Source organism: Ptychodera flava, chromosome 8, assembly GCF_041260155.1.
Source record: "Ptychodera flava strain L36383 chromosome 8, AS_Pfla_20210202, whole genome shotgun sequence".
Lineage (NCBI taxonomy): Eukaryota > Metazoa > Hemichordata > Enteropneusta > Ptychoderidae > Ptychodera > Ptychodera flava.
In genome coordinates this window covers 20141009-20156519 of record NC_091935.1, presented here as the reverse complement: position 1 = coordinate 20156519, position 15511 = coordinate 20141009, and the positions used below count along the sequence as shown (strand labels likewise).

General features: G+C 38.9%; 1 protein-coding gene across 1 annotated transcript in view; it reads right to left on the bottom strand.

Annotated features, from left to right (window-relative positions):
• The window catches only part of LOC139138744 (arrestin domain-containing protein 2-like), a 46650-nt gene extending 42859 nt beyond the window's left edge, over positions 1 to 3791 (bottom strand). The window contains exon 1 of the mRNA XM_070707256.1: positions 3266 to 3791. Coding sequence (XP_070563357.1) covers positions 3266 to 3392 — 127 coding nt within the window. The 5' untranslated portion in view covers positions 3393 to 3791. The remainder of the gene's footprint in view (positions 1 to 3265) is intronic.
• Between the last annotated feature and the right edge of the window lie 11720 nt (positions 3792 to 15511).

Below are 15511 nucleotides of genomic sequence, written 5' to 3'. Positions count from 1 at the left end.
TAACTGTTTCAGATAAAAAAGTACTGTATTTCCATACATACATACGTACATACGTACATACATACATACATACATACATACATACATACATACATACATACATACATACATACATACGTACATACATACGTACATACATACATATTAACATCGACGTTATCAACTCAAGGATGAATGTCTCTCATGTACAAAAAACGTTTCTTTTCTGTACGAAAAACTTAAGTCGTCGAATAGTCTAAACATTAATAAGATATTATACAAGCCACTTCCATTGTTTTTACAAAAAATAAACTGTCACGTGCAATATGCCGCTAAGTTATAAATTGAATTCTACTTCATCCTACAGGAAGGTCATTGGGGTCAACGTGACAAGTAACAGAATTGTTCAGAATAGAAAATGATGATAGTAGTAGTAGTAGTAGTAGTAGTAGTAGTAGTATGATAAAGACATAAATGACTGCAGTTGAATATTAAAAAATGGCCGCCGAATATTTTGAAGTGTTATTGAGCAATAAGGTGATGAGCAAGCGCGTTTGAGGTAGAATGCTTCATGGCAGTGAGTTAAAGTGTCAGAGAACACATTTAGACAGCAAACTAAATGAAAAAGGCCACGTCATGTCCCCAATATCCGCATTCTGCAATAACGCCGCTACCCAATACTAGTATGTCGCCCTAGGCAAATACTGCCTTCAAGTTAATTTGCTATATCTTTGCCATAGCGCATGTTAACACTCTAATATTGTTAATTTCAAATGTACATTGTTGTCACCGAAAGTGATTAAACTGATCTCTAAAATTAGATTGAGAGCTCAGTTTTACTGTGTATCTAGAGAAAATAGACAAAAACAAATGAAACGCAGCACCTTGTTTAAAGCTGCATACCTGTTAGTTTTAATATGTTATCTACAACGACTGTTCTTTTTTGCAATTATATAGTTTCTTCTTCTACTGCTAAAAGCACAAGTCAGCCTGAACAACCTTTGAGCAATAGCCAACCTTGTCGACAACTTCAGTCCTGACCAGGATTCAATAAGCATTAGTGATAGCATTGTGAAGTGTTGTAATTTCAGTCGCACGAAGAATTAAAAATGTACAAGAAAAATAACGACAATTTATCAAGTATTGTCCCCTATATGGTTTTATTATTCACACCGATCTTTGATGCATTATCGAATACCACACCGGATGCTGTATTTTGAAATGCAGTTTATCACAAATCTTAAGATGAATGACACTCCTTAGTTATTGTGCAAAGTCAACAAAATCTCCAACAAGCTTAGGTAAGACGTTTAAGTGAGAAAATGGTTAGGTGACTGTAGGCTATCTCGATCAAATCGCAATCTGTGTGTTCATGCCGCCAAGAATGATTGCAAATGGTATCAGATAGCTTACACTGACGTCAATTTTGTCAGCATTTTTATAGACGTTAAGACGATGATGAGTTGCCGAATTTCATTCACACAAACAATGTTCACCACTGAAAGACTTCATCTAACTACATGCATCAATGTTCATTGGGAGATGCGTCTGTATTATTTGTGCACGGTTGGTGTTGACTCGCTTACCTGTCGATATTTATCCACCGACTCCTCAAAATCATCCTATTTCGCTCACCCAGTGACTTATATGCAAAGTTTAAATAAGCAGACACCAAACCGCCAATTTTTTAAATCTTTCTGTTTCCATTTTGAAAAAAAAACACACCACATCTCAGCGTACCAAATAAATAGCCAGCTCTCCCTCCCTATAGCAGATTTCAAGCCTTGGCGTTTGCTACCGATCCAACACCTTGTTTTCCGCTCTGTTCTTAGCCATGTTAGCTCAGCCGACTACTACATACGTCACTGTCAGGACTCGCGTTAAACATAGACAGCAGAAACAAGTATATTATCTCTGAATTAAAACAGAGTGAAATTTTTCTTGTCACTCGTTTCACACAAATACAATAATCACAGGAAGAACCATGGCACGTGTCTATTTTTAATACAAACCGAAGCAGAATTAGAAAATAGACTATTATCTAAGTGCAAAAAACCCATCATTCTTCAAAAAGCAAGGCTGTTCGCCCACGTCCTCGTTTTCCCAGGTCGGTCAAGAGGTCAAAGGGTGAAGGTCCATGCAGCTAAAAAGGTGAATCACCGACCAGAAAGTCAATCAGACGTACTCAAACCCATTAATAAGCATTTAGCTGGAAGACCTACTTTCAGACTGTGGCCTCGAGATCTTTGTGAAGAGTTTGTAAAATCTAGGTGAAAATTCGGTTTTTTTGTTCACCCTCTCATCACCTATGCACGCAAAAACAATGGGTAAACTATTTGATTAATATTGAAGGGAGGGATAATTGGAAGATTATGTTTACGATAGGGGACGGCCACTGAAATGGGTCAAGGGCTGATGCGCCGAGAAAATAAAGCCATTGTCTCTTTTTCATTATCCACTATGATTAATTTTCTGTCGTGAGGACTCAATGAAAATATCCATTTTTATCGCCTGTTATAGTGGAACGTAATAATAATAATAGACAGGGTAATCTTGAGACAGGAGCGCAATTTCGTGACCTGCGTGCTAACGCGACTCCTCCCGTTGATTTTACACGTTTTGAAATTATTGAGGTTCGACGATTCCTTGCGGTCGTCTTGTTGATCGATTGAAGCTCTATTTGCTGTCACAGGTAAGTTTCTTTACTGGTTCCGGCGTTCTGTCGGTTGTGGGGTTCGATGCGCCAACAGATTATGGTGAGCAGTCACGAAGCAAGCCGTCGCTAGCATGGCACATTTACAACATCAGATAGCTAACTTAGCGATTTGTATTCAGGGGAATTCACTCGGAAAACGCATAATAAGGTTCTTTTATTGTTTAACGAAGAAAAATCTCAAATATATTTCTTTCGCTTTTCATTGCCCTTTACACTAGCAATGTAATTTAGCTCTTTGCTGTTTGAATATTCCCCGAGGTAATATATATTTTATCATCAAAAGGAGTGTCTATTTTTCGAAGCAACAAGCCTTCTGTTTCTGAGCGAATGTAAGGGAACCCCGATTACTCGAATTAATAAAAAACCGGGATGATGTTACTTTTTGAGCACAAACAAGACCATAAATTCACCGTGTCGTGGATCGTTTGTCATCCTGTGCATAGCACAGGAAAGTTGGGAATTGATACATCTCGATGGCAGATTGCTTGCCGACGGTTCAAAAATCGTCTACAATAGCTCTTCAGACATGCAGTGTAAAACCAGGTCTAGACTAAACGTGAGCTTACATACCTCTCATTGCTAGGTCCTTGGTCAAACAGACCACAACGTGCCCGGTTATGGTTTCGCCGACGTGGTATACTTCTACCGGGTCGTCCAGAAAGACGTCGAAAGCCTTGACTGCGCCCATGTTCAGCATTTTGACGATCTATTGTGTTGTCCAGCTCTAAGGATACGTAGATTACAACCGCTTCCAATAAATAACACACTTAATGAAGGCGCAACACTGCCTTATATTAATTCTTAATTTAGCAATGAAGGACACGCTTCCGACAGCTTCCATTGCGGCAAACCTGTTCACACATATCGCCGTAAGAAATGGACGGTCCGTCTCCTGGTTCGATCCGGTCTTCTCCGCTTCGATCCATGTAGGTACTATAGCTTCACTCGTTGGTTAGAAAATCCTCATTCAGAACATAGATTCCAACAAAGAAGACGCCCATTTGACAGTGCAAATAAGGATATGCGTTTTGAAATGATGTTATATACGTGGATAGGTGTTTCCCCGTCTTCTTGCAAGTTGAAATGCTGTGTAATGCGCGAGTTTCAATATGCGCGGCAGGACAAAATCGATGAAGTGTGATCGCTACTGCGCAGTCGTAAGCCGCTGGATGCGGGTCTTGCGCTAATTCCTATTAATGTCACCGGTGACTCGCGGCAAATCTGGGCGGAATACGCCACCTTACTTCGCGACCTGCGCATTCGGTACTGAGTGACTTTGCCATTTCAAGTTCACGAATGAAACAACCTTCGCCGGTTACAACTTTATGCCATGATAATATTTCCAACGAGGATTCTGGGAAAGCGCCAACGCCCTAAATGTTGTGAAAACGACTGCCCACAAAGGTATTTTCTTCAGCTTTACTTTTTGCTAGCGGGCGCAGTAAAAGATTTTACGATCTGGCTCGAGCAAGATGCGCTTTCCATTTAGTGGCAGTATGCAATTCTTTTGTGAAATTCCTTGAAATGTCAGTCACAGATGCTGGCGCAAAGTCTAGAAACGACCGATCTGACATCGTAGGCAGGTCGCATTGCTGCTGTGCTGAGTTTCGACTCACCGAACCAAATGAACGACACCTTTCCACGAAACAGCGATAGTCGACGACCTTTTTGCATTTCGCGAAAGTACGAGTCATAATGCACATCTTAACAGATTATAACACCCAAATCCCTAGGGGCAAAAAAACGAGGATAAAATTGAACATAAACACACCTTATTTTGACTCAGCCACGAAAGGTTACTAAATCGTCAAGTTCCCTTATTTTTCTAGCTGTCGACACTGAAATTAAATAGCGAAATTTGGATGACGGAAGAGGGGCATCGAGTTGTAAGTAGTGAGCAAACGGTTAACGGACGGAGATGCTGGCAACATACTCGACTTTCCTATCTTTGAAAAGACGTTTGCCTCATGATGGATCGGGGCGGCAGCTGGTTGCCATGGCGATTCCTGTCAGACAGTACAGACGGTGACATTGATAACAGCAGACGCGAGAACGTTTGAAAGGTGCCATTAGAAACTATGTCTCTCCTAGATATCTCTTCAGCGAGAAAAGCCTTGTGTAATTTTAATCACAACGGTTAACCCAGACTGTCCTGAAATCACAATTATTAGTAGATCACTCGACACGTCTATTCCGTTTCAGCTTCAAGAATTCAGAAAGACGCTGCAGTATTTTCATCGTCTGTGACTTCGTCATGAGATCTTACTCGTTAAACGGCCGTTTTGAGGTTTTGTCACTCATTAAAAATTGTTGATTTCCTTTTGGTGCTCATACGCAGTTTAATTGGACGACTTCGAGCGGCTCTTTTCGCCATGGCAACCATGAATATCGATAAAGGTCTCCCAAATAGACAATGTAGATGATATGATCAATTTCATCGGATCAAAAATATTACAGTCGTATCATTAAACTCTGATGTTATATCCAGATTTCATGAAAATTTTATCAATTCGCTCTGAATTAGGCCCCACCTTGAGAAAAAAAAGCAACGCCCGAGGGACATAGTGTGTCGTGATTAACGTCTTATTTATGTGTTTTTTCATATGATACGTGTGTTCCACCAACTGTTGTGCAAATTCGCATATGCCGACTTTATCAATAATTAAAGAGGTGAAGATTCACACGATGTATTTTGCGTTGATCGTACTGCCACTGTATATCTATTTCTGCTTTGCAGCCCAAGGAAGTTGTTTGTACCATCTACGCCTCGGTCTACGAGGAAATACGCGACTTTGTTGAATTGATCAAGGCAGAATCAATCTAACATTAAATTTCAAATTTGACGGACTATAGGTGTGCAACAGCTGTTCCCTGGCAACTGACACGACGCAAAATGCCCGTAGATCAAGATATCTACACGAGAGACTGATCACAATTGTTTTTATTTGTACCGATAACATATATTCTGCAATGTTAGCGCAGTTTTGCCACAGCCGCCTGAGGGAGTGCACTACATCATCTGGTTAACTTCTGGCCATAATCACATCATACATAGTTGACCTGACGCATGTGCTTCAAGGAAATGTAACTCCTGAATGCTGAGAGAAACACCGTCTCCTATTTTACTTGAGTAAGCAGTGAGCGCTTGAATTTTCATCTGTGCACTTTTCACCGACGAAATTTGCTGCATCGGCGGGGTGTTTTGCAGCTGAGCTCTGAAGTGTTACTGATGAAGATGAACCAATTATGCAAGGTGTATATCTTCGCCGACTTTATTATCTCAACTCAGTTTTCTTGAAGTCGAAGTAAATTGTGGGCGCGATCAGTTTCCGTGGTGGCATGGTAAGTTGGGTAATTTTGTAGATGCGGAGGGGGGGCAGGCCTCATACTCTGACAGATGGGTGACCTCATCATTGCAAAAAATGCCGTGAGCCCCCTCAGCGACCAATATGCATAATATTAAAGCGAAGGTGAAGATATACACACTAACTTAAGGATTCGATACATGTTAACATTGAAGCATTACATTAATCTTAAGGTAGAACGCGCCTCGGGGACAGATATTCGGACTCTCAAACTTTTACAGTACTTTTCTGATCTACCACTTTTGGGGATTCATTTTAAAGCTCTTGGCTTAAGAAAACTTTTCACCAGCTTAGTTTTTCGAAAATCGAAAATTTTGTTTCTCTCCAGAGTTAACACAGGGATGGCGGCCATTTTGAATTTCAAATCTCGGTAAATCTTGAGTAATTTGTTTCTCTAGTACCACAATTTACACGGTGATCCCCGATTTTTATTCTTGATTTTGAAAGAGAATGGTTGAAAGATTCCCTAAGGAAAGTTTGAGCAAAAGTTTAAGTCTTTCACTTTCGAAGCGCATACTACTACCTTAACCGTTAACATGTATTATATTACCATGCCCTGCCCGTCGCATTTTGATTGGTCGAGCTGAACCACGTGACTGACCACAAATACACAGTAATGGTCTGTTTACATGCCCGTGAATATGAATAATAAGATTAACAACTCAAAGTATTGTAACTTTACAGCTCAAACGTAAATCATAATCAATCACAAAATGAAATGGAGCACTTGTAGGTCAAGTTGAGATACTTTTTTCTAAAAACATCTCCGGATTTGCCAAATTTTTACAGCGCGCGTGACTGTTCGTCGCGTATTGCTCAGTTTCTGGGGCCCAGTTGTCGTTCGCTCCTGAAATTTTCGAGGAAAGCCAAATTAACGGGCTCGGCAAGCCTCGCCCGTTAATTTTTGGCTTTCCTCTCGCCCTTGCCCACAAATAAACGTTAATGGTCAGCGCGTCGCCCGTTATTTCTATAACATGCAGGCTAGTTTTTTGTCCCCACATTTAATATTTGTCACCTTTGATGTATTGTTCATATTTGATGCTCTGTTCGTGAAACACAATTTCTTGCCCTGCCGCGAAGTGTCTCTAGACAGTGTACACTGTACTAGTATGTTGTAATGTCGGATGTTATACGGTATATGGCAAATAAATTCTGGTCCGGACGAGAAATCCTTCGTCAACAACAACAATCGCCTATCATACACGATGTGGCATATTTACAGAAAGTTAACAGTTTGCATTTCAAAACACTCCAGGAAGAAAAGCAAAATAATGTACTTGTTTCCTGCGACAAAACTAAATACATTATCAGAAGCTACGGCGGTTGTACTTTACCATCTAAACTTGAATATGCTTCTGTTATCTGCAATAGCAAAAGTAAACACCAGTCTGACAGAATTGAAAGAGTGCAGCATAAATTTTTAACATTTCTTCATAAAAGAATTGCTAGTTTTTACAGCGATGACATTAACTTATTGTGTGATATTTACAATATACAGTCATTAAAATCGAGAAGAACTATTTTCGATAATTTCTTTTACACAAAAGCATAAATGCAAAGTTTCATGTTAATGCCCCAACTTCCTATTTTGTTCTTCATGCACCAAGGTTTTTAACTCGGCGTACTGTTTTGTTTCGTGTGGCATTCGGTAGAGTCAATTGTGTTCGTGACTCTCTTTTCAGTAGAATTCCGAGACAATTTAATTTGCTTATTAACGACTACCATGACATAGATCCTTACGGTTTTAAAAGTATTGTAAAACTTTGTTTTCTTAGTACTTGTTAAAGTTTGTGTGTCTTGTCTCTGGGATTTGATCTGCATTCTGTACTTTTCTAACAGTCTTCCATAAATAGCCTCGGCTGTGGAAGTCATTATTAATAAAATAAAATAAAATAAAAATAAAATAAAATAAGCTTTCCTGTTATTTCGATCAATATGGAGACTAATATGATATAACATTAGAGAGAGAGAGAGAGAGAGAGAGAGAGAGAGAGAGAGAGAGAGAGAGAGAGAGAGAGAGAGAGAGAGAGAGAGAGAGAGAGAGAGAGAGAGATCAGATAGCAAGGTGTAAATGATCTGTCATCGGGGTGATGCCACGTGACAGGGATTCGAAATTTGAAACATTCACTTCGATCATAAGACTGAATCCTGCTGACATTTCAAGGCATTCCATAATGTATGAGACCTAGTAATCTGGTAAAAAACGTTGATTTTATCCGTCCGGAACACTTTTATCACATCAAGTTATTTGGTAATGAAGCGCCATCAGGAGTTCTACTATGCTACCCTTGCAAAAGTGAAAGGTTACGATTTTAGTCTGACCATGGGATACAGGAGCAATACATTTCGAAAGCCAAATCGATAACAAGAACTTCGGTGGATTCCTCAGTCTGTTAAATCGAAAGAACACTTCCTTTCGATGAATTTCAACACCTACTAAGTAAACTGTGGGCGTGATTGCATTTTAGTGAAGCAAACAATGTTACTCACCGGTGAGCTATGGTTTCGCTAAGCCTACGCTAATTGTAACGGCAGGAGTACATACATGTAGCTGGAGGCCTCAGCAAGACACTTTTAGTTCACTCGTACAAAACTGTGGCCAATCAGAAAGACTTCCATAGAATTTTAGCCGCAAACCTAAACCTGCGTCAATTCTGTTTATCATCTTTATGGCATGGAAAGGGATTTTTAGCAGAGATGTAAATATCGTAGCTTGAATTGAAAATGAAACGTGGGCTATGCACTTCGGCTGTGTCTTTTTGCATTATTTTTATGATTTTACCAAGCTAAAATAAGTCTGTGAGAATGTACTAATTTAGATGTGTGTATACATCTATTATTAACTACCCGCTGGGACTGTATATGCAATTTTGAACAAGATAAAGATTACACTGCGATTAAATGTTTGCTCATGCAAACATTAAATCGCAGCCCCATGCGGAAAAGCAAAAACCGTGGATACTGATGTGCATATCTGCACTGAAATCTTCACATATGATAAACTGCACAGAGTAGTCAAATGTAATGCATAGTAATGAATGTTTTCAACTGTGGGCTTTAAAGTTTATCCTTTCATCCAAAACTTAGTCATAGCTTGTAAGGGCCTGTCAATATGGTAACAGTTTTGAAGAACTATTCTATTTTTTAATATTCCTTAGTAACAACTCAATTGCACCATAAGGTCATAAACAAGTAACAAAAGTCTTTGCGTTTTAACCAACCTCTGACGTCAATATCTCAGGATATATTAAGAAACAAGGTTACTCTGATTAGTAGATCAGGATGAAGATGAACAATTAAAACAATTATATCAATAACCATAAACGTCTTCGCATCCTCTGTAAAAGTGGGTATATAATGCACAATCGGGGCAGACGAACATTCCACATTGATAAAAAATCATTAGCATAAAATTTCAATACCGAAACAATGCGCATAAATATAATTTGCATAAATTAATACTAATCTGCCCCGTATCTTGCACTAATAGAAAGTGGACAGTCAACAACCGTCATTTCTTTTCACTGGGTATTCAAGTCCAAAACGTCTGCGGATTTTCAACACGTGACAACAACATGACATATTAATTTATGATTTATGACGTCAGACATGAGATGTTGAACTAACTTCTCCTAAGTTCCTACTTTAAACAATACCTAACGATGAATTATGTCTCTATAACAGTGTGGATATCAGTTAAGGTAGAAAGAACGCACCCGGAAAGTGAAAGCCCTGAACTTTTGCTCCCATTTTCCCCAACAAAACATTTAATCATTCTCTTACTAAACTTTGGTACTGGACAAACATATTACCTTACATTGCCAATATTTGAAATTCAAAATGGCCGCCGCCCCTATGTTAACTCTACGGGGAAAATAAAATTTTCGATTTTCGAAAAACTAAGAGGGTGAAAATTTTTCTCACTTTACGAACTTTGAAAGAAGCACCAACAAGTAGTGGACCAGAAGTTGAAACAATTCAATCATACTAGCCGCACTGGGAATAATCTATGGAGATGTATAGAAATAAACGCTCGAGTCTGAAACAATAAACTGCAATTTTACAGTTGCAGTTTTATGATATTTCCCAGATGACTGAATTCGCTATCTGATAGGTTCAGGTAAACTGCATTGTCCATTTTCCTTTTTATTTTACAAGATCATTTAAAGTGACCCGAAAATGAATGAGTACTCCTGTTTGAGTTTGGTAACATTAAAATATTAGCATCTCGATAACACAGACGTTGTGTGAGTGTGATAGTACAGAATTTTTATTCGACCGAAGTAAAATGACCTTCAAAGTTGACCCAGTTACAAGAAGAGATCTCTTCAAAACTTGTTCTTAGAGCCTCAATTACAGCAATCGTAAAATTCAAAATTTACCACAGCTTTGAAAAGCAGGCTTAAAGGTATACTGTCACCTGTTCCAATTTTACCACAGTTACCATGGAAAGAAAAAATCTAACCAATCACAGATTTTAAGTGGGTGGCCGCTTTTTAAAAACAGCGCCCTCACATGGGCATTTTGAATACCAAGGAACGCCTCTTTGACCATATATGGGCATATTTAGATTACAGATGACTGTATACCTTTAATTATTAACCAACATTTAACCTTTAATACAATTTTACAGGTGACACGTATAGCAATATTGATATGCAGTTGTTGCCATTTTGAAAATAGAATTGCCTTTTTGACTCTCAATATCGTTCTTTACCGCATATCCTCGGATTCAAATTATTGTCAATGATCGCTGACACTGAGAGGAGATCTCTCCCAGGCCTTAATATGTATTATATCGAATCAACGCCGTTTCTTAATCTTCATGTAAATCAATCTCACAACGTACGCTATTAATAAGAGAACCATATTAATGATCGAGATAATTAAACCAATTTGCCATGGTTCCAGAAACAATATTGACGACCACTTTCCGGTCTTCTCATCGAGTTCTCCTTCGTTTGTCTCGTTACGTTTCATTTGGACATTCCGTTCGCTTCTCGACACAGCCAAGGCCTTCTTTACCAATTTAATTTGATCACCAAAGCTGAATTGATTTGTCTTTCTTCTCTTCGAAGATTTGTCTAGCTTTAATTCCAAGGAGTGATCCTGTACAGCGTCTTCAGTGAAGCCCGCTGAACTTTCCTGAATTTCTTCGACATTGTGTTCTCTGGAGGATGAACTTTCATTATCTGTTTGAAGGCAAGTACAGATGTGGAGTCAAATGCAACAAACTGATTGTTCGATGCCTAAACATTTCGGCTGAACACGGCGCGAGAGGGCGTAGTTTTTTGTAAGCAATGTGCTTGTGTCGCGCACTTTGAATGAGTATTTTTAATATCCAGATGTAACCCACACGAGACGTTTCCGTATAATGGGGCACAAACGTTAACATCGGTGACTATAAATGCGTTCATTTTTTTTGAAGTACACTAGCGTTAAAACAGACAATATTGGTAAGAGTTTGAAATGAAAGGATTCGACGCTAATATGTAAATGATCGCATAAGCTTATGGTAGAGGTTTTAGCTCACACTTGCAAGAGAGTATACGGGAGCTATGTTGAGTAAGCAATTTCCGCAAACCAAATCAATGCATTTTGCACAGGGTATTAGAACCAACTGTGGAATACGGTCCATGGACAAACAGGGAAGCGAATGCGATTAACAAAGCTTGAAATGACTTATAACTCTCGCGAAAATGACGATTCAATTTTCTGAATATCTTGAACATTTACGGGTACAGTACATCTCGAACATGAGTTTCACGAAAATTAAAATGGGAGGAAACAATTTCTCAAAGGCTGATCGCCAAATAAATTATTCCGTATTTGAGAAATGTGATACACGTCAAAAGTATTCGAACAAGAGGTCAGTCAGTCCAAGATACATGTAAAGAGTGGCCGTGAGTCAAGAATGGCTCCGGAATCCTTGGTCTCACAACGATCGAGGATATGAATGCTGGACGCATCGTATTTCCTTAAGTTGTCATTCCGATCACAAAATGAAGTAGAAAGTAAAATTTCAGTTTTGCCATCGTTTCGAACACCAAATTTGCTGGTACGGCCTATAAGCATCTTTCAATCAATGATTGCGTTCTTTACCAGTTCAAAGGTGATACTCTGTGTTTCGATACACTTGAAGAAGAAGAAGAAGAAGATGCTTTTCAAATGAACGTTTAATACTCAAACCAAACTCATGTACAGAAAAAGTACATATCAAATCAATACAAATTTTAAAGACGGAAACGCAAAAATGAAATGAAACAAAAAGACGGTATCATCTGGTGATCAATTACTGAAGAACAAAACAAAACTGGAAATTGAAGAAAATGAACAGCAGTGACTGAAAAAGTCCAAAATGATTGCAATGATGCCACAGCAGTGACGAGACATGGGAGACAAGTGATGAATCATGCAGACAGCTAGCTATACCACAGCGACATATAGGATAAAGCAGAAGAGAAAGAAGATGTGCTTGCTTTCTAGAACCAAAGTAACGAAAATATTATCAAAGGTTACACCTAGTACGTTAAGATAGATGTTTTCCCATTGGTAAGGTATGAATGTATAAAGCTATTCGAAAGATAGCAGTGTTCAGTGGACAAAAAGGCAGTCACTCAAAACGTTCAGTCCGAAACTAAGATGCCTCGCTCCCGCAAAAAATCAAAAGGGTTCTCAAGTAGGGGTAACGTACGACTCACAGAATCTAATACCGTGGAAAATTCTGATAAAACGATAAATGGTTTTATTTCTTGGATTCTAGTGCAAGTCATTTATGAAAATTTGAGTGCCCGGACGGCGATGACCCATTGTGATTGAGTGAGAACTACATTGACCGTGAAATGATCAACTTGTCATTCCTAAAAAGAAAATTGCAAACAGAATTTTAGAATTCAATGTTCCAGGTATGGTCTTACGTAAAGAGTTTACCGAAGACGTGAATGGATTAGGCTAATATCCCTGAATAAGACCAAGGTCATGGTGATAGCGTTGAAATTGAATGAAAACTTAGGAAAAAAATTTAAAAAGATAAAAAGAAAGGACACATCAGACATATTACGAATCTTTTGTTGTTTAAAATAATTAACACAAATCTGTCAAAAGGACCGAACAGTTTCACATTGGAGGAACTCAGATAGTTGTTTAAATCTGTACTGAACATATCAGCAATGTGGTCACTACTGCAATATCGTTGATTTTGAGCGTTTTAATTTCCGTCCCTGCATATGATCAGTGCAACACTTAGAAAAAGTGTGACAATATACAAACATGAGGACATTTCTGCACTGAAGATGTAATGGAAAATTTAAGTCCGACAACGACACTGTGGTTTATGATAGATAAAACACTGACCTTCTTTGCTTAGGTTGGTCGACGGGCAAGTAACATCCAAGGGCAAGATTATCAACAAAAGCGTTACCATGGTGACTACGCAGCCAAGATGGAAGGTTACTTCTCTGACAGAGCTGGAACGGTAGATGATCATCACGGACACCAATAGGACAATATTTCCTTCCCAGTGTGCGCGAAAAAGAAAATACTGGAATGAATTTTCAGCATCTAAATTATGTATATTCAAACCGTTTCTAGGTACTCTGTGAAATCGACACACTCCTTGAATTCCTCTGCAGAGAATCGTATTCAATCGCACTTGAAGACGAAACACAACTTCCCGATATTCGATTGGACAGACGAGAGAAAACCTAACGGTTTGCTGTGTTATTGATTGATATAAAGTGTCTTCTCCTGTTTTACGCCAAGATTCAATTTATGAGCAAATCAATGTTTCCCTGAACATTGGGTGCACGTCAGCCTAAAATCAATGACAGACAGAAAAAAGCGTAGCACCGTTTTTAGAAGCCAACTGAGATAGCTTGATGTTAAATAGTCTATCCTGTGACAGAAAACACACCTGTGTTATAAGGATGAGTGAAAATGAATAGTCTATGGTGGTGTGATATTGAGATAATTGGTAACAATTGCCTTCAGCTTCTAAGTTATGCAGTCACGGGGCTCCGTTATCTTCCTTATTTGATGTTTGAAAAAACTAATTGCAGCTCTGTCTTAGCACAGACCCTCGAGAAAATGGTCTTTGGTTAGTTGTAAAAAAAATTCACCCCTCTGAAACATCAAACAGTTTACTCTTGCGCCGAATTCTCTTCCGACTCTCTTTGCCGTTTAATCTATTCGTTCCTTCTTTCAATTTCATCTTCCCTAGTAGTTAAAGTCATCACCAATTTCCCTTTTCTATCACGAGATTCCTGCAATAAATTCGAAACAGAGCTCGATGTGTTCTGAAGTATGTATGCATTTGCCAACTGCGTGTCTTAGTTTACTCACCATCGTTTGCTTAAAGGCATTTAGTCTTACTACACCTAACGTATCTATGTCTTTATCACCGGATCTGCGAACTTTTGCAAAGTTCATAAACCAAACATAATTATCATCATAGTTTGGCCCTCCGCCCACTAAGGGCTTATGAAAAGATATAGAGGTCTAGATTGAACCAAGATTGACTGCATCACACAGAACCTTGTAATTTTCATAAATTTATTGCTCTAGTTGATAGTGGACGCGATCTATGTAGGTTCCGTTATTACGATTTGCCATTGTTTCGGTTCCCTGCGATTTCTCTAGAATAATATTTCTTGAAATTGACGATGAAGTGTGTCCGTAATCTGAGTGCCATCTTTTAGAATTGTGTTCGATTGCAATAAAAGACGGCAGAAGAATACACTAGGAACAAAATACGCTGATTCACCAAGCCTATTGGGGAAAAAAGACCGCAAATTCCAATGGGATTGCTATTTTGTCGATCAGCATGTGCTTGCATCTTCTACACCGCATGGCATGGCTATGCTATGTCGTCTTGATGCAGCGAAGGCCGGAGGATCCAAGGAATGTCCTTTGTTCGAATAAATACCGCTTCTCTGGCGAAGATGAGTTTTTGACAGTCAAGTTTGTCTGCTATCGTTTCTCGAGTTGGACAATGTGAAAATCAGGAATGGTGATGTGTCAACCTATCGTGTTGAGTCACATATATTACAATAGCCAAGGACAGGGTATTTCGGTATTAGGCTACAAAGCTCTTCGTCTGTCATGCGTATAAGGCCTTAAAATGCGTTTCCGGTAAGCCGTCAAACGTAACCCCCCCCCAACCCCCCCCCCCCCCAATAAGCAAGCAAGGAAACAAACAAAAACAAGAAAAACAAAGATCAATGAAACAAAATCAACTACAACCTTTTTCTTCGCTCTCTTCTCATCTGCATAATATTCTTATCGATATTAAAAGATATACACATATAATTCAAATAATTTGCCATTTTCCTTGGGCCGAGTTGAAATGTCCCATCTACCGTACTTTTGAAGGATATACCGGTAGTACAGGGAAATTAAACGATTTTTGGCTCAGGTGTTTACTATCTTTGCAGTCTTTCTCTTTAAATCTGTT